This window comes from Sinohyriopsis cumingii, chromosome 14, assembly GCF_028554795.1.
Source record: "Sinohyriopsis cumingii isolate HCF-2022 chromosome 14, ASM2855479v2, whole genome shotgun sequence".
NCBI lineage: Eukaryota > Metazoa > Mollusca > Bivalvia > Unionida > Unionidae > Sinohyriopsis > Sinohyriopsis cumingii.
Window position 1 is genome coordinate 123,688,930 of NC_142974.1, and position 22,998 is coordinate 123,711,927.

Genomic DNA, 22,998 nt, shown 5'->3' on the forward strand with positions numbered 1-22,998 from the left:
TCTTGTTGCAACATCTGTATTTCAGCAAGGTAACTGTTTACACATCTAGGTGCTTCAAGCATGGCATGAATGGTTGTTAAACTAAAATTGATTGGCACAGTGTGCCCTGGAATAAGAATTATGATGTAGTTTGAACATTCCATGAAGAAAGTTTTACAAAAGCATATTTAAAATACGGGCTACCTTGAACACATATAATGTCTGAATCCTGATGTTGTTCATTACAAGTTTGTTCAGTAAATTCTTGCTGATGATAGTGATGATGACAATAATTTTTAAAGTTATGAAATATATTGGATTATTTGAGCTAGGAAAGTGTTAATGGAGATACCAGTGAGTGATTTTAAACCTGCAAAATGGTGTTAAACATGGGTCAAATGTACATGTTAGATGGACAAAAATAGACAGCAGGACGGTCAATCTCCCTTTCAGCAGTATTTTGAAATTAATTGTAGAAAGGGTAGATTACTGAGACTAATTAAAATTCAGACAAATTAAAAGTAGAATGCAATATTCATTTGCTATCAGTCAGTTTAACCCTGCAGATTATATTCTTCAAAACCATTATGTTAGTATCAGAGTTAAGATAAACTGAATAAATAATAAAGAAAAATGATGTTAAGAAGTAAGGATATTTATTTTAATACCTCTGTCTGCACAAGCAGACTCTGCATTGGATGTCCAAAAACCCTAATACAGCATTATGGAACAGATGAGAAATCTAGCATAGTACTCAAGAAACTACTGATTGAAGAAAGTAAGTTTAAATTATTTTAGAGCAGATGTATCCTAAAGATATTATTAGTGAGGTCTAAAAAGTGGAGCAGGAAGAAAGAGAGACAGATATTGATGAGTTAGTTAAATCTTGAATTGTGGCCATTCCATTTTACAACTCCTTTTTTCCATTTCCCTTATATCATTGACGTCACCCTTAAGATAGAATTCTGGCAGCACATCTTCCTGAATTGTACATAGGTAACAAGTTTGGACTTTATCTTTTATTACAGAGATATTTAACCAGTGAATGAAGGTGCTAATGGAATAAATAAAATTAGCACTGTTTACGAAAAATGATGTAATATAGTAGAACACCCCTGATTGTTTTCTCAACTTGGCCTGCATTATGAAAAATGAAACTGTTATAGCTCTGGCAAATTTTCCCATTAAAAATGAATCCTTTTATTTTTTCAGGAGGAGAATTGTTTTCTCGCCCCATGCATGCTCAATCAACAGACTCCTAGAGAGGTCATCTGCCCAGTTCTAAACCCTCAGATGGAGAGTTCCTCGGTCATCTGTTATGTCTTCTTGGGAAAATATTTGCCATTCCCAATTTTTCACAGACTGCTTGCTGCCTGTGTTGCACACTGGCCAATAGCCACAAAAAAGAATGAGAAGATGCTAGAGAATCTGATCTTCTGTGGATGCTGCGTTTTTCAGCTGGACCATTATCACAAACTGACCATTCACTTTAGGGACTACATCATATATATGAGAGTCACAAGAATGGGCATCAAAGACAGAACTCCATCTTCAAAATTCTGCATGGAGGCGAGACAGTTTGTCTCTGCCACTCTCATCAAGATCATTGGATATCTTGGCCAGAGTCTGAAGTTTGAGTACTTCATACAGTGTCCTGAATACAATGGTGACAGTATCAACAGCCTGATCCCTGTGTCCCTACTCAAAGAGAATGCTGAAGTGTGCTGTGAGCTCCATGACAATATGATTGAGTCATGCAAACTGTTGCAGTTTTGGTTTGAGGATACGGTGAGTACAAGTTTGAGGTCCCTTAGAGATCTCACCAAAGCAAACCTATTTTTGAATGTGGTAAATATTTTGCCTTTTTATGTGACTAGTACAAGTATTAGCTCCCTTAGAGATCTACCCTCCCCCCCCCCCAACAAAAGTATTTCAGATTGTGGAAGATCTTTGCCTTTTAATGTTTACATAAACCAGACACTTTGTGATACAAAATATATATCATAAAATATTATCAAAGCAAAGCTAACACTATGTTTTGGATATTTTATGAATCTTTAAATAAAGACTAGATACAATGGCATTTGCTATGTAAAAATTGAAACACGATATATGTTGAAATAAATACTAGACAGAGAGGCATTAGCTATATAAAATGTGTAGGATAGATGCATGTTCAGCCGTACCACGATGTAGCTGATAGAAGTACATAATTAGACAAAGACAATTTCCCTCAGTTAAAGAGAAACCTATCTCTGCAAAGTCTTAACCTTTTATGTAAATTAATCACCTTCATAACTGGTTATCATATTACATTATTGAAAATGCAGAAAAAGCAACAATAAACTCTTCAAATTGCCATTTAAAAAAAAAAATATAAATATGAAGTATGAACTAAGATCTTCCTGTGATATCCTGGCTGGTCAAATGAGAAATAGTTATGATTTGACATGTGTTGATTCTTGGAAGCGAGCATAAAAAAGTATTTTGTCACTAATCATTTGGAATGGATTGACACATACTTGCCATAATACCAGACAAAAATGTTGTGTTTGTCAGAGACCTTTATTATCCCAAGAGGTGTCAGTGCAAATGACCAACATGGTGTCATCCAATTGAGGATAACGCCAATGTTTTATTTAAGCCTATAGAACATTCAACTCTTAAACCATTTAATACACATACAAAGAAACAAATATTTGGTAGACTTAGTATTGTAAGTCATCATCACCATACACATAATCCACATACACATATGTACCAACCCTCACCTAATCACAACCACACTGACATTAAATATAAAGATACACCATCTGTCTTCCTTAAATACATTACCCAATCATAATACCTTAGGAGAACTACTACTGTCTCGCAAATCCATCCCTCCAAGGCTTAAAACATTTAGCTAAAAGGCACCTAGGTGGCTGTCAGGCAGAGTGATCTCCCCTTGGTACAGGGATTGGCACCAGATCCACTGAATATGTCAGTTGCTATGTTTGTTTGTACCAAGAGGAACACCACAAATATCCACAACAAAGGTTTTGGAAGTTCAATCCCATAAAGGGATCAGTAGATGGTCATTCCCTTAAAGGGATTCTTGCTTAATTATTTGATGCTTTTATCAGTGGATATTTTTGTAATCATAATTAATCTATTCATTTATTGATTCAGGTTGAGTTGTACTCTTATCCACGTAAACATCATGTGATCTGACTTCAGGACATGAGCTCTTGTAAGGTCAAGTTGACCTAATTCCTGATTGATTAGTTTAAAGCAAGTGACCTTGTGTACAACTTCGTACCATTCTAGGATGCATATGTGTTGTTCGTTTGTATTACATAATTATTTTAAAATTAGGTATTCTTAATATTATTATCAGTCTTAGAAAACATCTAGTTGTGTTTGATTGAGGGGATTCATTTCTTTAATTCCATCATTTATTAGAATTACAAAGTCCTCAGACTACCAGAAATTAAGGTTGGGAATTCTTCTAAATTCATTTAAAGCCATTTTAAGATTATATTACTGTGATTCTTCAGTTCATGTCCATTGAGGACAGATGTTAAAGGTACATCCTTTTACTAATCAAAATGTCTCTTATGATACACTTTCTAAATTTCAGGGGAGTCATGGAGAAAATGCAGGAAATACTGGTAAGCAAAAGAAAGTGTATGATGTTTTAGTTTCATTAGCAGATGTAGCCATGGGAAAAGTTTTTGCTTTTATCAAACATCACAGGAGGAAAAATGATTGTTTTGGGGATCTGTAGGGAAAAATGTATTCTCATCGTAGCATTGTTTTTGCTAATGAAATATTGATTGGAATTCTAATATTATTATTTATAAAAGCAGATTTGCTGGTGAAGATTTAAATAATGAAGTATGTTGCCTTGAATGATGCATTAATGTGATAGCCATATTAATAAATAAAATTGATTTTGTCATTACAAATTAATGTTTCCTCCAGAGATAATTTCCTTGCCTTCTGACATTAAATGTAAATGTCTTATGATTCACACTGGTAATGACCATTCTCAGACCCATGTTGCCCAAATTTCTTTTATGCCATATCATCTTGTTTCTTCCTTACTGCTTAAGCTGCATGATAAAATTTTGACTCAGACTTGGAACAGAAGTTTTTAGATTGGAATTCTTGGATGATATCAATAATGAGCAAGCCTCATGTATATTAATAAGATGATTTTGCATGTAGTATTTTGACCATGCTCCTGCATGAATACTAATGAGATGATCTTGCATCGCATTGGATGAAGGTGTTGCCACTCTGGAAGCCACATTTCTGATCCAGCTTTGATCAAACTTGGAATGCTGATCCACCTTTAGATATGGTCAATGGTATACAAACTTGGTATTGTGAATTTCGTAAGAAAACCCATGAGATCATTGTCACTCAAACTTATCTGAGTGTGTCCTGGTATAAACACATGTCACTGTACAAATGACGCTGATCTACCATCAAATAAAGAAACAATTACTAAAATTAGAATAACCTTCAGATGACATTGTTCCAAAAATTCTTAACATAGTTTGATCATCCTTAATACAAAGCATCCTGGAAGGAAGACCTTAAACCTTCAATGGTATGGTAGCTTACTAATATTAAGAAGACCCTTTAGTAAGTTTTATCCAAAAACTGCAAAATAGAAGTGGACAAATTAAATTTAACTCTAACGATCCAGGTACAGAAGGCTTTCATGATGTTAACGGCCTTGGAATTACGCCACATAACTGAAAACAAAAACAAAGCCAGAAATTTGGATCAAATTATTCACAAGAACATTTCAAGAGAATTCTACAAATTTGGAAGAAGACCCCTCGTGTAAAGGTTTTCAAAATTTGTACACATGCTGTCTAAACACCATACAATATGGCCACAGTGAATACGATAGAAAACCTTATAAATGACATTTGAGAAAATGAACAACAGAATTACACTAAATCTCACAGAAAGAATCCTGACATTAAGGGCTTTCATGAGTCACTATTAAATATGGCTGTTGTTACTAAAAATAGAAGGAAAAGCTTTAAATGATTTCCTCTCAGAAACTGCTCTACATACATTGTCTATGTTTGACAGAAAGTCCTCTGGTATCAACAGCTTTATGCTTATAAGACTGATGCAGAGCTGTCCGATAAGGCCATCATTATTAAAACTGATAAAGCCATTCCAAACAGCTTTTCAAAACTACTTTGAATTTCTTGACCAATTGCTAGTGCGTTTGGATATTAACCAATTCAGCCCCGATCCCGTCTGTAGGTGTGATGAGGCTGTACCCTACTTCAAAGCCCTGCAGCATCAAGGCCATTTAAGATAGACCAACGTGGGTGGTATTAAAAAAAAGCAAACAGATATAGCTCTAAAATGTTATCAAATAATCTGGAAGTTCTAGTTGCACTACAAAATACAGTCAGAAAAAGCTCATTTTTTGGACCCTTTTTTTTTCACCCAAAATTCGCTCGAGATCGGAATGCGATTTTGTGTCCAGATTTTAGACCTTTTGGCCTCAGATCTAAGGCATGCTGGTCTTAACTGCACACAGACAGGTGAATCATTGCAAAAACTAGGATAAGGTGGGCATTTGGAATAAATTGCGGTCTCCATACGAAAATGATGAGTCTGTTAAGCAAAAAAAGAAAAAGAACTCCAACTTTTACCCTTCTGCTCATGCGCAAGCAAAATAACCAATGGAAATTGATGTTTCTAATACAACTTGGCATTATTCTCATGGATAATCTGTTGAAAACCGCTGTATTATGATGTATTCAGAAATAGCACCCCAAATCTCGTTCATACGCACATTTCAGGCAAAAACAACAAAAACCTCTGGGGCCGAATGAGTTAAGTAGATCACACAGGTGATTGGTTTTAAGTCCACTTGGGCCTCTTTTTATTTATGACCTCCTTTTAATATGAATGTTTGGCAGTATATTTTTCCAATGCACCTTTGGTTTTCAGTTTTACTGTTCCTACAATTACTGCCTTTTAAAATATACATTTATAGATTTAAAAATATTAGTGTAAGAAAATCGGTGGTGAATGAAATTGTAACTGAAAAAGGATGCATTAATAAATGAATGGATTCATAAATAAAACAACTAATTAATCAAATTAATTTTCCATTTCATCGGGATAAAGAAAGTGAGCTTCATTTTTTGGTTTTCAACTTTCTTTCAAGAATACCAGAAGCACACCATATAATTTGAATGATTACTTTAAATTTGCTATGCTGAGAGCTAATAAAACATTTTCGAAAACAAAATTACACTGGGGTGTACATTTTTATTTAGAAAAAAGAAAGCATAATCATTTAAGTTCAGCAAATGTGGATTTGTGAGAAACTTTGCCTGTTAACTTCCAATTGGTGGGCGGGTGGTTATACTTGGAGTTTATATATGCTGGCTACCATATATAGTCTATCCTGTACTGCAAAATGGTGTTAAACCCACTTAACACTAAAAGCCCATAGCAACAGTAGCTTCCTTCTTGTCTCCTTGTAACCTTCAAGCAATTTATTTTGGGGGGAGGGTATGTCAATGTCTTTCTTAGCAATGGAGTCAGCAATGAAATCTTTGTTGCTGTCTTCGGCATTCAGTTTGTGTTATAGTGTTTGTTTAATGATTTCAAACATGTTTAATTTTTCTTCCTACATTACTCTTGTCACAGTAGGCATTTTACAGAACGTCCCAAAATTTATGTTTTAAATCTTCACTATGATTTGCACTTTCAAGCTCTATTGATAGCTGAGTATCTTGTTGTACCGTGAGATATCTTTGTGTGTAAGACATAATTTTATTTAAGTTAGAGGTGGCCAGCTTATTGTATTGATATATAAATTTATTTACATGTAAGACACCACTTTCTTATTCAGCAAACAAAGATCTCAATGATCAGATCCTGCCTCAAGTACATGACGTGAGAGCTAGAACAATGAACATTCCAAGTAAACTGTATCATTCCAAAGGTATTAATTATTTTACTTATCTAATTAGCTCACATGGTTTGAAATCTCCTCCTCGTCAATTCCATGCTAGAAATTTTATGACATCAGTATGTTTAGCTACAGGTATGTCAACATAAAGGAGATATTCCTGACGTGTTCCTTCTGTATGATTTCATTTCTGGACTGATCATTTAATAATCACTTTTATGTGAAGTATCTATGTTGCTTCATATCATGTCTACTTGGATTAAGTTTGAAGGCTACACGTTCGGTTTGTCTCAGTGAAATGAGTTAAATTGAGTTATGATGTTGGCTACTGTGTGTTCAAGTCTGTGGTAAAACAATACCACATTTCATAAGTAAATTTAGTGTATTTACAATGGAAATTTGATCCAAATAGTTCCAGTTTGTCTGATTGTACCAGTGGGATAAGAACTCCCCCCAAACATTTAGCTCAGAAGATGACAGTGTGACAGATAAATTCTTGCAAATGTGGCTATTAAATGATCTGTAAATTACTTAAATTGTGCTAATTAATGATTCTGGAATGTCACCTTTTGCATTGATATGTGTAATCATCGACTGACCATACCAGTGGGATAACAAAACCCCACCCCCAACAATTAGCTCAGAAGGCGCAAGGGTTAAGATTTAAAATTGAAGAGTTATTTTCAACTTGATAATTTGTAGAAGAAGAGTAAGTGTTGCCAACAATTTACCTTTTCAACTGACAGAAATGAGTGCCTTTGTCAACAGCAATTGTTTGCATTTAAAGTGAGTCCACTCCAGCATTCTCATTAGCTCTAGATAAGGTTTCTCTTTCAAGGGGAAATTGCACTAGTTTTTCAGCTGTGAAGATAATATCTTAACACCTTCCAGATTAAGTAAAGGCATACAATAAGATGTTTTAATGCATTCATGCAAAATAAGGGGTTGATGACTAAGAGGGGTCCTGCATTTCAGCAACCTTAAATGACCTAAAAGGTGGATTGAAAATCATTGACAAGTTAAAGGTTGATTGGAAATCATTGACAAGTTCAAGGTAGATTGAAATTCATTGACAAGTTAAAGGTTGATTGAAAATCATTGACAAGTTAAGGGTTGATTTTGTTGAAGTACTTTCTGTCTCTGTCAAGGATAAGAATGACATATGAACAGGAGATAATTGTATGTTTGTCTTTAATTTTGTTGAATGAAAATACAACCAAGATATCAACACATATAAAACGGCACCACCTTACCACTGACAGCCCTTCTACAGATCAAAAGATCATCACGGTGATAAGTATATCTATAACAAATCGGATCATAGGCTGTGTATCATGAATTTTATCAATGCACACTTGTGTATAATTTCCCCCCTAGTAAATAGACTAAGTTCATCAAAATGTTGGTTCACTTTTATGACCGAGACATGCATATATTCTAGAGTTGGTATTATGCCTGATATAGAGATCTTAAACTATGCTCAAGACTCTTGCTAATTTGCTGTTGGACAAACTTTGTCATCACAGTATTGGTTGAAGATGATTGTGACTGAAATTCAAACACATTATTTGATGTGCTGTGTACTTGCACCTGATTGACTGAGTTTGTAAACAATATATCAAGCACCTGTTTGACTTGATGGCTGAGATTGTTGACATATAGCAACTACATATCTTATTATGGCTTGATTAAGTTCATGATAATGTGCATATCATGCCATTAAGAACAAATGAATAAAAGTGAAATATACCAAATCGATATGATTCAGAGTTGGGAGATAGTAACTTGGATTTTGTTTTCACAATAATACATGAGTCTGCCATGAGAAATAGTCAACTGATAATATTTTCTAAGGACGGAAAGTGATACAAGACCCACTTGTGGCTGTTGCTTTTATGCAGCTCATATTCCTATCAAATTTTTCCATTCCTGTTTACCCGTGTACCACCACATTAAGTTTAGATGTTCTTTACAACATAGGTCTGCAAGTATATATGTTACAGAGTGGTAAAATCCTGATTTACATAACAGGTTTACCTGATCAGAGTTGTAGATTGTTGTTTCATTTTGAAATCAAATTGGCTGTTCATTCATACCATCCAGTTCTAATCCTTTACTGTGGTAGACACTCAGATCAGTGATTAAATTAAACCTATACCAAATTTGAGACTGATTTATTGTACAACAAATAAATAACTCTCATCATTGCAATGAAAATAATTACATTTGCAACTAAATATTCAGAATGGCAATTTAAAATTCGCTTCTTTTCACCTTAAAATCATAACATGAACCTTAACAATGATATACTGTAGCACTCTCTAATGATACATGTGTACCCTTGTACCCTTGTCACACACCAAATAGATGGAACGTGCAATTTATTTCATTACGCCTTTGTGATTTCATGGCTACTGGTTCCTATATTAAATCACCACTTGTATGTGTGATTAGTGTGGCTGACATCCTATAGTAATCTCTTCTAATAGTAAAATATCTTGAAAATGTGTGCATGGAAGCAAATACAGGAAATTCATTTGGCCGTAAAATTACTGTCAGTGTAATTACCCTAAATATGTACATGGAAACATATACAGGAAATTTAGTCAGCAGTAAATATACTATTAGTAGAACTGATAAATGCATGTAAGGTTTAGGCATCATTAATATAAAAACTATCAGTATAGATCATTTATCTGTCAAGCTATAGACAGTAAATATAAAATTCAATGTTAGTCCTGTCATTAAATAAAAACATGATTCAGCATGCTTCAGACAGTGAATTTGTAAGCCAACATTTTAGTACAGTCAGTATTTAAAGACACATCTTCGTATGCCAAAGTTTTGATGTTATAACCATATCTACACCTTGGCGGATCATATATATATTTCAAAACATTGGATTTCATGCGTTGTCTCCCTTAACATGTAATGCCAATTAAACAATGTATAACAGCAATTCATTGTACATCTGCTAAAAATGGTAGAGCTAATTGACTTCAAAAGGATACATTGTAAGTTTAACATTGAAAGTATTAATATGTAGCAGACAGAAGCCATTACATGTATTTATGAGGAAAAGGATGTATTTGAACAAACACATACCGGCACTGGAAAATTGCTTATTTACGAATCCATTCCAGTGGTGTACTCCACTTGTCTTGGTATTATAGGAACAGTGTTCAGATTTGAACAACTTGGATTCGATTTGGATGTGAATGAAATTCACAGACCCCAAGCACTGAAATATCTGAACGATCCGCCGTGGTGTAGATAGTGTTAACGCATTGGGACCTTGACTAGCGAAGATGGAAAAGACATGGTTAGCATGTTACAAACCATAATCCTAATAGTCTGTTTCATTCCAGTCAGTATGTAAAGACATGGTTCAGCAAGATTCAAATAGTGAAGTTCATTTTATGGCCTGAGGTATAAACAGAAAATTACAGTTGACAGTTTTGCTAAAAGATCTGAATGTTCTTGAATTAACCTTCTATAATAAATCTGAATTTGCCTTCAGTATAAATTTGCTATTTGTCACCTTCAGTCTTGAAATCCACACTCATTTTTGTCTTTCATTTGCCCTATGTAGGGACCAAATTAGTCTCCTGCAATGACCTACATTTGATATAGCCACTAACTTTTCAACCTTGTTGTTCTATGGCTTCTAAAGTTTAATTGGTACTTGGAAGACTAAATTCATAATGGTCACTAAACTTTTAAAGTACATTGCCTTGTGGATACAACAGTATGATAGGGGTATTTGGAGTGCTGATATAGCAAAATGCATTTTCTATTTTAAACTATTGAAGCTCTAGCTTCTTTCTGATCAAGATCAAGTGAGCATGCATATGTAAACGTTTGTTTGCAGGAGTGCCTTGATCAAACCATAAACTGTTGTAAAAAGTTTTATTGTGTAAGCTTATATAAAATTTTGTTTGCAGGAGTGCCTTGTTCTGACCCTAAACTGTTGTGCCAGATTCTAAACAAGTCACAGCAAGCTTCTTCTACAAGTCAGTCTACACTGGAAGATAATTGTCTGTCAGTGGGGCTGGAACTTCATGGTGTAACTCCTGCTAATGGGAACTGCTTTTTTGAGGCTGTCTCCAGTCAGCTTCACCGATTAAATTGTGTTGTACAACAATCACCACAACAGCTACGCCAGGACGTAGTTGCATTCATGAGGACAAATAGAGCACTGCAGGTAAGAAAAACTTTTATGCTGTCTCTACAAAAAAGAAAATTTGAAGGACATTTTTGAAACTTTTTCTCAGATGTACATTAAGGGCTTGATGATCAGAAACTGTAAACATTATAGGGATTCATAAACAAGTGACTTATTGTGTGGGAGAGATAGAGGGAGAGAGAGAGGTGGGATATTTATTTGAATCCAATGGTTTGCTGGATGAAAGAGAAAACCCAGTTATGTATTTGTTTCCACTGGTGTCCTAGATGAGAGAGAGAGAGACATACATACACAATCTTTGAAAGAACTTGTGTTATATCTGTGACGTCCTTGATTAATAAACCAATACTATGAGAAACAAACATTTAAAGAAACACAATTCTATTACATTTTATGGTTTATTAATAACTCAGTGTGGAATGATACTGAGTCATTAATCTTGTTTGATCAGGCAAACATTTGGGCTGATCCTAATGAAAGGTGTTGCTGATTCTGTATCACTCCATACCAGATCTTAATGTGATGTGCAGGATTTGTACTATATCAATTCATTACTTACTGAAAAATGTACTTTCAATGTGCTAGCTAACAGGTCATGCAGTAAATGACCATAACAATCTTTCCACAGTAGTTTAAATTCATATAACATCCATGATGTAGCAAATATGAGAAACATTTAAGGAGTTATTGACATAAATATGTTTACATATGACCAACACTGCCCAATGAGAACTCAATGCACTAATTAGATGTGGGGTAATAAAGCATCAGCATCTTTGTCTTATGATGAACTGAATATTGATTTGTTTGAACTAACAAGTACTAAATTGAATGTTTTTTAACCTACGCAGGCACCTGAAGGCACCATAAATTTGGATAGTTTCATCTATGATGAGACATTCGAAGATTACTGTATGCGAATGGCCAGGAATGGAGAATGGGCAGACCATGTGGTGGTGGTTGCTATGGCTAGGATGCTACAAATGGATATTATGATTGTTATGAGCTCACCGTCTGCAGGCCCTGAAGACATCATTGTGTGGGTTGTTGGTCAGACAGATTTTCATGGGAAGCCCATTCTTCTAGGGCACATCTGGGAGTCACATTATCTATCATTACAACCCATAGGTAAGATTAAAACTAGCTTGAATTTATACTTGTTTCTATTTAAATCCCTGTGTTGATGAGTAGAGTAGTTAGGTGATCGGATAATTTGGTAATTTTATATTACCTGATTGAAATAATAATGATCTTAGTAACACACTACATTTTAATAGAAATAAACTCACACTGAAGGAAGACAAACTGAATCTGCCAGCAGAAAGTGGTCTCTCAGGACATGAAGTCCATCATAGAGATCATATATCATAGTGTAATCAAGAAATGCAGTCTGTCATAGAGATCATATATCATACTGTACTCAAGACATACAGTCTATCATAATGATTGAATATCATACTGTACTCGAGACGTACTCTATCATAAAGATCATATATGGTATATAACATAAATGACAAGGACAAAACTGAGTAACATAGTGCGTTATTAAGAAAAAAATGAATGTCAGTAAATATTCTGATATCAACTGCTTCTAGCCATAGTAACTGTATAGGAAATATTACGCAGCAAATACAAGCATACATCTTAAGTATGCTTTGCTATGTCACGAGATAAAACACGCATTAGCAAAAATATTTTTGTATGTGTGTATGTGTTTTTTGAAGACAATAATTATGTTGTTTTAGAAGATGATAATCATGTTGTATGTGCTTGAGAAGACAAGAATTATGTTGTGTTTGTGAGACATAATGACAACCTTGTTTTGTGCGAGATAGAAGACAAAAGAACTATATTATGTTTGTGAGAAAGGACAACAATCAAGTTGTGGGTGGAAACAAAAACTTGTGCAAGAGAAGACAATAATCATGCTGTGTTTGTAAACACAAATATTATGTTGCCTGTGCGAGAAGACAGACAATCATGTTGTTTGGGAGAGAGAGAGAAGTCAAGTGTGTCATGTTGTATATTAAGACTCATGATTATATCATAAGACTCTTCATAAAATAAGTGAAAAGTGTCATAGGATGAAAATGGACATCAGGATGTTATTCATAGTTATTTCAAAGGAAACCCATAACCAGCTTTTTCATTTTTATCTTTAAATGAATTTCTGCTGACAATTCCATAATTTCGTGCAAGTTCATTTTAATAGTTTCTTTCAATTGATGCAAATAGATGTATGTCTAGCAGATATAAACAGGGACAGCTCCAACACATATTCCTCTGCAGAATTCCCTTCTGGCACAATGACTCATTTAGCGTCTCAGACTTACAATGTCGACATTGCTTCACCAGTCTCCTGACACACTGCCACGGGAAGAGCCTCCTTCCTCCGTGACTACGAGTTTCATGGACGACAGATCTCGTCATCTTCAGGCTCACCTCATACCCCTAAGGATGATGATGCTTATTCTCAGGAAAATCATAGATTCTGGACTACACGATGTCACATGACTATTCAGCCCTCCATGCCTCCATTGAGGAAGTATTCCACCTTATACCCCAGATAGCTTTGCCCACCTTCCACTACACAACACCAAACTAGTCTAGTGTCCCAGCTTATGTTGATCTTATGACAAAGAAGGAGGAGACTACCTTCAAGTTACTTCTGCAGTCAGAGAGGGTTGCAGACATTCTGAACTCAGACTGTCTTCATCACCAATTGCAGATCCCGGCATTAACAGACTTTTCTCTACATAAAAACATCTTCCATCTCACTTTTGTTGGCGTTTCTACCACTCACACAACATCCTTTCACTTGGAAACCTCAGCAATAGACCCAGATATCGGCACTTTGAGGATTTCCAAATCATACTCAATACGTACGGATCAACTGGCCATTGACGATACTTAAAAGTTCATGCGCAGTATAGTCGAGTGACTCTCTACTATGGCAGTTTTCCAAAAAGCAGAATATAGCATTTCTCCTTCCACTTCAACTTCTACAGGACATGTGTGGGAGTTAGTATCACGTATGGCCCTTGTTTTAAATAGGGCAGCACAACACACCTTGGTCAACACAGTCACCGCTGCTACTAATCTGCAGTTGGTGAAAGGGACTCTGTACTTGCAGCCTCCACCTTTCTAAAGGATCACCATAAAGCCAGATTGTACACAACCTTTATCATCCAACCCTTTGTTAAACAGCCAGATTAAAGAGAATGTAAATAGGACACCAAAAAAAACAAATTACCCTAACCAGCCACCACAGCATCATTACAGGGATACTATAGGAAATCAGGAAAGAGATCCAAGACACGTAGGACACAAACCTCCAGAAAACAGTACTGCCAGAGATCCATTCAGGGGAACCTTTGCTTTGTTCCTTTTGACAGCTTCTTCTCCCTAAAAATTGACCCCGTCTCCAATCTGCCCTTTCCAGACATCACGGTAGGAGGAAGGTTGCTTTTCTTCACTGGCAAATGAGAGAAAATTTGCCACAACGATACCTGGACTCGGCAAGTCGTTTATGAAGCACTCTGCATCATATTCCTACACTGCTGTCTAAAGTTCGAACATTCACCAACGTCCCATTGGATCCAGTCAACGCCACTGCATTGCAGCATGAAATAGACAACTTTCTTCAGAAAAGGGCAGTAGAACTTGTTTGAAACACTCTGTTGGGATTCTGCTCCAGACTCTTTTTTGTTCCAAAGGCAAACGGCTCTCTGCACCCTGTCATTGGCCTCAGCATCCTCAATCGCTTCATTTTAAATGCCACCTAATGTAAAGCCTTTGCCATTATTGTGGATTAAAAAGATGCTTACCTCCATGTTCATATTCGCCAGACTTCCAGGAAGTTCATGCGGTGTACCTACAAGGATGTGGTATATCACTTCAGGGCACTGCCATTTGGTCTCAATATAAGCCCCTGCGTCATCACTCGTTTCATGATTAAGTCATGGCGCATGTCCGGACCATTTCTTCGGTGGCAAAATCAGGTTATCTGGACAAATTAGCTCTGTGTACTATCAAAGGCTACTGCTCCATGATTGCTGACACCTTTCATCATCATGGGCACGAAGATCTCACACAAAACTTGTCCGATCTACTCTCTAACTTGGAGTATGCACAGCCTATAACATTAACCTTATGCCCCAAGTGGAACCTCTCTTGTGTATTAACCTGGCTTAAAAGACCCTCTTTGAATTAATTGCATGGGCATCTCTGGCTCACCTTTTTTTACAAGACCTCTTTCCACTTGACCTTAGTGATGGCAGGCAGAATTTGTGAAATACATGCCCTGTCCCCAGACCCCAATTACCTGCGGTTCTGACAAGATGGGTCAGTCCTACTCATGACAGCTTCCTGATTCAAACCTTCTCCCTTGCATGGGTAAACATACTTTTGTCATAAAACCTCTCTCTCACCTGGGCACATCAACAGAAGGTCACTACCAAGTCAGATCTTTGAAGTAGTTCCTTAGTCGAACAGAGCCTATGCGTGGAGGGAGATTGCGCCTTTTTTTCTACCTCTTAAATCAGGACAAGATGATATATCAGCTCAGACTATCTCATCCTGGATCAAGTGGGTTATTTGCTCAGAACACAGGTAAATAACCCCGGCTTAAATGAACGCATTATGCATCTCATCTCATGAGGTTAGAACAGTTGCCACCAGCCTCACATTCGAATGGAACAGTTCTCTAACAGACATCATTCATGCTGTGGAATGGAGATTGGAGTCCACATTCTCCAGCTTTTATCTTTGAGGTCTGTCATCCCAAAAGGCCCAATTCTATCTGGTGAGACCTATTTCTGCAGCTCAACAGGTCACATTTCCAGGTCGATAGACAGCTCCTAAAGACGCTGCTTCATGCCTTCCACTGGATTTGTGGGGGAATTTGTTTTCCTTTTTGAATCCACACCCCGACAGATGAAGTCCCCACCAGTTGGGTTACCTAGAAGCTGGTCCTCCGACCTTAGGGGACCGATTTTATTCCAGGGTAAGGGGATATACCTCCCTCCATCTCTTACCTATTCTCCTAAGGTATTATTTTTGGGTAATGTATTTGAAGAAACCAATTTTTCTTAGTAAAATGTCTCTTTGAAAATGCTTACCCAATCATAATACACTTACACTTTCCAAGCCTCTCGCATAGGGATCGTGCCAACTGCTCCACTAATAACTGAAATATCCATACTCATTGAGGCCATGTCTTATAGGTAAGGGGTGATCATTATGCCCAACCACCACGTGGGTCGGCATACAACATTTAGCTCCTTTTAGCTAAAAGTAGTATATGGGAAGGATTGATTTGTGAGGTAGTGGTAGTTCTCCTAAGGTATTATGATTGGGTAAGTATTTTTATAAAACCTATTTTACTAAGAAAAATTCATTCCTTAGCACCTGAGACTTTGTATTTCATCCCCCAATATTATCATATTTGGTAAAGTGGCTAATATCATCAAGATGTTGGATGATCTGTTTTGTTTGACCAGGACATGTGTATACTTATATTTTGCACTTAACCTATTACATATTTTATCTATAGATTATATGTCTGATCCAGTCTCTGTAAAACTTTATAAGTCAAGGTTATATCATTAAGGTCTTGGATGAGTTTGTTTAGGAGCAAGAGATTTCCTATTGTTGCCTAAAACCTTTTTAAAATTGTATCAGTCTTCAATATTGTTGCCTACGACATTGCAGAAATGTATCAGACTTCAGCATTGTTTGCTATAACCTCGACAAAATTGATCAGACTTAAGTATTGTTACCTATAATCTTGAATAAATATTATCAGACTTCAGTATTGTTGCCTATAACCTTGAAGACATTTGATCAGTGTAGTATTGATGCCTATAACCTTGAAGACATTTGATCAGTGTAGTATTGATGCCTATAACCTTGAAGACATTTGATCAGTGTAGTATTGATGCCTATAACCTTGAAGACATTTGATCAGTGTAGTATTGATGCCTATAACCTTGAAGACATTTGATCAGTGTAGTATTGATGCCTATAACCTTGAAGACATTTGATCAGTGTAGTATTATTGCCTATAACCTAAAGGGATTTTATCAGACTACAATAAGTGACAGTTCCGGTTGCATAATGGTTATAGCATGCGCCTCGGATGTGGGAGATCGTGGATTTAAATCCCAGGCCAAGTCATCCAAATACTTTTAAGAATGGTACTAACAGCTGCCTCGCTTGGCGTTCAACATTAAGAGGTTAGTGACAGGACTGGTCGGCCTGGTGTCAGGATAATGTTACTGGGTGGGACATCATGCTAAATGTCTGCAGCATTATGCCCCAGTGCAAGACATCACTATTAATTGCACACTGCAGACATCATAGCAATATGACTGAATTTTTTTTAAAGCTGCATTAAAAATCCAAATCACACAGACTACAGCAAAATAGATGAAATAGACAGGATACAATGTTTGCAAATGGTTTACAATGGTTGTGTTCTTACAATACGACATAAGGTAAGTGATATCAGATCCACTTTAACCTCTTGTCTGCATACAATAGTAGACTTTACAGCCTATTAGCACACATACAAAAGGTGTGTTTAGATCAGGGTCTCAAAGCACCATGAGGGTTAAATGAGTGGTAGTACATTATTTACCCTCAGTGTCACCTGAAATGGTTTTTCGTTACATTTCATATTACATTTTACATTTAGTGTTGTCTGTCACCAGAAAAGATTTTTCTTTATATTTTTTATCACTTTAAATGGTTTCTCTTTACAATTATTATTGCATAAACTGGCTTTGCTTTACATTTAGTATTTCCTGAACTGGTGTTTCTTTACATTTAATATTTCCTAAACTGGTTTTTGTTTACATTTAGTATTGCCTGAACTTGTTTTTCTTTACATTAATATTGTCTAAACTGTTTTTTTCTTTACAGATGTTTACTTGAATTCCCTCATCTTATGTGTTGCATAATGACATATATTCTGCTCTTATTTCTAAAGTCTAAACTTAAATCCCAAATGTAGTTGCAATGTATGAATTGCATCTAATGATTTTTCACAGAACAGATCTAGTCTGTGAGCAGTAATTATCACTTCCTCACACAACAAACAGAAGATTCATATCAATTTGGAAACATGTTTTATATCTGACTGTATGTCAATTAATTTTTTCAGGAAATGAAGTACATGTACAGACATTGCAGTTAACAATAGGTTTTGATTGTTCATGATAGAACTCGACAAATACTTGAGTTCTTAATCTTAGATTAGGTATTTTTCTTGTGTTAAAGTACTTTCTTGCTCGGAAACAGTTAAGATATAATTTCCAATCATTGTAATGTTTGCTATTTTCAGCCCCTGACAATCTTGTGCCAGTCCTAGTGGGCAGTTCTGCACCAGCCACAACAGATGTTCCCACTCCAGCCCCAAAATCGGGCCCCACACCAGATACAGCACCAGGGTCTATGTCGTTCCCTGCAGTTGGTCCTGTTGTAACTAGAACATCTATTGCCCAGCAAATGTCAACACATGACCACAAGCAATCACTAACAGATGTCATGCATACCCCAGAATTGGGCTCCACACCATATATAACTGGTGATCACATGCAAGTCCAAACAGCTGGTTCAACACCATCTCCCACATGCGGGTCCACAACAGCTGAGGCCATGCAAACAGCATCATCAAATTCCACAACAACTCCTGTCATGCAAAGCCTATCATCTGCTTCCACAACAAATGTTGTTATGCAATCAGCATCGTCTGCTTCTACACCATCCAAAACTGATGGTCTCATGCAAGTTCCAACATCTGTTTCTGCACCATCTCAAACATACAGTTCCACAACAGCTGATGTGATGCAAACAGTAACATCCAGTTCAGCAATATCTCCTGTCATGCAAACTCCAAAATGTGGAAATGCTGATTTCATGCAAGTCTCAATGCCTGCTTCCATACAATCCTCAACAACTGGCTCCACACCATCCCAAACATTGAGTTCTACAACACCTGATGGTATGCAAACAGCAACATCCAGTTCCAAAACTACTGATGTCATCCAAGTACCAGCATCTGGTTCGAAACCATCCATAACAGCTGATTCTATGCCAGTTCCAATATCCAGTTCCATAGCAGTTGGTCTCTCTCAAGCACAGACATCAAGTTCCACACTGCCCACAACTGTCAGTCCCATGCCTGTGCCAACATCCAGTTCCCCAACAGCTGTTGTCATGCAGGCACCAACACCTGTTTCCCTACCATCCACAACTGCTTGTCCCATGCAAACACCAACATCCATTTCCACACCAGCTAATGTCACACAACCGCCATCAGTTGATGATACTGACAGGTTCATGCACATTGCATGTCTGTTGGTAAATGTTGGATCCAGGGTCCTTAGACGCCTCCTGCTTTATCATACAGTCACGCCAGCATGCTCCCTGGACCAGTATCTTGCCAACAACAGAATACATATTAAAGATCTAAAGAAGAAGAGAATACTAAATAAATCTCAAATGGACATCTTGTTTCCACAAGGTGGAAGTACCAAACTGGGTGATTACGATATTACACTTTTATCTGCCTTATTTACTAACATTGTACCTACTATAAGTCCGCAGCAGTTGAACATGATACAATTTTTGAGAGATAAAAGAAATGAAATATTTGCTCATGCAAGATCAGTCACAGTGAATTCAAATGATTACCAGACATTTTGGAATGACATCTGCAGAACATTGGAGACTCTAAGTAAGCAGTGTGGCGACCCAGATTTTGAGAATGAAATATTAAGAGAGATTCAGTGCATCCAGGTATCCACAGTTCAAGGTACATCTTTCCTTGACACACTACAAACACACCCCAGGAGGATGGAAACTCTTGAAAGGCTTGTACAGGATTTGATTTCAAGTAATGCCCAAGATTCAAATAAAGCGTCTGATGACAGTGACTTGTAAATGTCTTCATAGAGAATCAAAGCAGGTTCAATCAGTATAGAAAGGCTACAGATGATATCATGGAAACAGGATATAGTGTGCACAGATGTGATTGCACAAGTATATGCCCCTTTTATGTGGCATTTTTATAAGTAAATCTGCCCACCACATTAATGTTTGAGGATTTTACCAAATATGATTGCAGACATTATTGTAAATTGCAAATAATGTGAATACGTTATCATACAATATTGTATGACTTCAGACTTAATTGTCAGCCACTGAATTTTAATTTCAAGGATTTGACAATTATCTTGAGAGATGAAATGAATGAAATATTTGTTCATGCAGTATCATTTACTGTGAATGCAAATGACAATCAAACAACATTGGCCGCTTGTTATGCAGTTTTAGTACTGGTAATACTTTGATTTCAAGTCTCATGTGATATATAAACAAAGCTGAAACAGTCAGTATGGAAGAAACCTGCATTTATGTGGTCATGGAGACCGAATATACAGTACATATGATTGCCCAAAATCCTTCAATAATGTGACATTCTTATAGTAAAGCAACCCACCCACAAATCCCATTAATTTAAGGAAGTTGAGAAACCTGATTGCAGATATTGGTATTAGTTGTAAATAATGTAAATATAACTGTACAGTCAAAATTAGTACTTCTTGCTAGAAAAACTGTTGCATATGATAATTTGTCATATGATTTCATGAGTATGACATTACACTAAATGATCCCGAGTTTAGATATGCCATGACCATGACTTTAGACTTTAATTATCAGCTCCTGGATCATGAATTTATATATGTCCTGATCATGACTAAAGACATAATAGCCAGCTCCTGGATCATGAATTTATATATGTCCTGATCATGACTAAAGACATAATAGCCAGCTCCTGGATCATGAATTTCTATATGTCCTGATCATGACAAAAGACATAATAGCCAGCTCCTGGATCATGAATTTCTATATGTCCTGATCATGACTAAAGACATAATAGCCAGCTCCTGGATCATGAGTTTATGTGTGTCCTGATCATGACTAAAGACATAATGGCCAGCTCCTGAATCATGAATTTATATATGTCCTGATCATGACTAAAGACATAATGGCCAGCTCCTGAATCATGAATTTATATATGTCCTGATCATGACTAAAGATATAATGGCCACTCCTTCATCATTAGTTTATGTATGTCCTGATCATGATTAATGGCCAGCTCCTGAATCATTATTTCAGATATGTCATGATTATGACTAAAGACATAATGGCCAACTCCTGAATCATGAATTTATATATGTCCTGATCATGACTAAAGACATAATGGCCAGCTCCTGAATCATGAATTTATATATGTCCTGATCATGACTAAAGATATAATGGCCACTCCTTCATCATTAGTTTATGTATGTCCTGATCATGATTAATGGCCAGCTCCTGAATCATTATTTCAGATATGTCATGATTATGACCAAAGACATAATGGCCAGCTCCTGCATCATGAGTTTATGTATGTCCTGATTATGACTAAAGACATAATGGCCAGCTCCTGAATTATTTTTTCAGATATGTCATGATTATGATCTCAGACTTAATTTTTAGACCTTTGATTTTAAGCTCAGTTATAGCATGAATATGGCTTCATACATCATTTTTCAGCCTTTGACCTTGACTTCAGATGTCACGATTATGCATTTACATTTGCAGATCATATAAATGCAATATGCACAACGAAAAAATCAGAGATATGGCTCTGGATCACCATATCGTAGAAACTGTTGTTAATGCAGAACCTTGTAAATACTGTTTATTGCACATTTCTTAGTAAATTTAAAACAATTCACCAGTGAAGCTTCATCTCAGCAAGAGCTTGGACAGATTTAATGATGACTACTTTTTGCATATGGCTAATTGATGTGATGATAGGTTTGTTTATGCTTAAGGTGTTCAGTTATCTTTAATTACTATGACAATATATTTGCATTCATAGTGTGTACATATTGTTATTTCCTATGATGATATGTTTCTTTGCATTCAGATTGTTAACCTATGGCAAATTACTAGGATATGTTCTTTAACTTTCAGAATGTGGACATGTGGCTAGTTGCTGTATTAGTATGTTTGTTTACGCTTAATGTGTTCAGATATTGCTACTTACTATGATGAGATGTTTCATTACATTCAAAACATTAACTTGTAGCTAATTACTATGATGATATATTTGTTTACATTCAAAACATTAACTTGTAGCTAATTACTATGATGATATATTTGTTTACATTCAAATTATTAACTTGTAGCTAATTACTATGATGATATATTTGTTTACATTCAAATTATTAACTTGTAGCTAATTACTATGATGATATATTTGTTTACATTCAAAACATTAACTTGTAGCTAATTACTATGAGGATATATTTGTTAACATTCAGATTATTAACTTGTAGCTAATTACTATGATGATATATTTGTTTACATTCAAAGTTTACACATATAACCCATTGTTGTGATGATATATTTGTTTACATTCAGAGTGTACACATATGGCCCATTACTGTGACGATATATTTGTTTACATTCATGGTGTTCATTGGTGTTTTGGTTTCCTCTTGAATAAGCTTTTCAAGTGTTATTTCAATCTGCCAGGACTTAAAATCAAGGAATTTGATTACATTAAAAATTGCAATATCAATAGATCTTCTCTTTCAAAAGCATCATCTTATAATCTCAACTTAAATCCACAGTAAATAAAACATTACATCTTATACCCTAATGCAAAGTCTCAGATTGCTTAAACACACTAATCAAATTACTTGCTTAAACATACTAATCAAATTACTCCATTCATTAATTGGGGGAAAATCATGCATTAGCGTTTGAAATACTGCCATGTTGATTTTACCATTATAATTTGATTTTGAACACAGCATATCGA

The 22,998-nt window shown here is 35.9% G+C and overlaps 1 protein-coding gene across 1 annotated transcript in view; it reads left to right on the forward strand.

Moving 5' to 3' along the window:
- LOC149784758 (uncharacterized) overlaps positions 1–22,755 on the forward strand; it is a 93,675-nt gene extending 70,920 nt beyond the window's left edge. Inside the window, exons 11-16 of the mRNA XM_089932782.1 lie at positions 1,192–1,767; positions 3,602–3,632; positions 6,869–6,961; positions 10,873–11,132; positions 11,966–12,242; positions 18,460–22,755. Coding sequence (XP_089788908.1) covers positions 1,192–1,767; positions 3,602–3,632; positions 6,869–6,961; positions 10,873–11,132; positions 11,966–12,242; positions 18,460–20,060 — 2,838 coding nt within the window. The 3' untranslated portion in view covers positions 20,061–22,755. The remainder of the gene's footprint in view (positions 1–1,191; positions 1,768–3,601; positions 3,633–6,868; positions 6,962–10,872; positions 11,133–11,965; positions 12,243–18,459) is intronic.
- Positions 22,756–22,998: the final 243 nt, after the last annotated feature.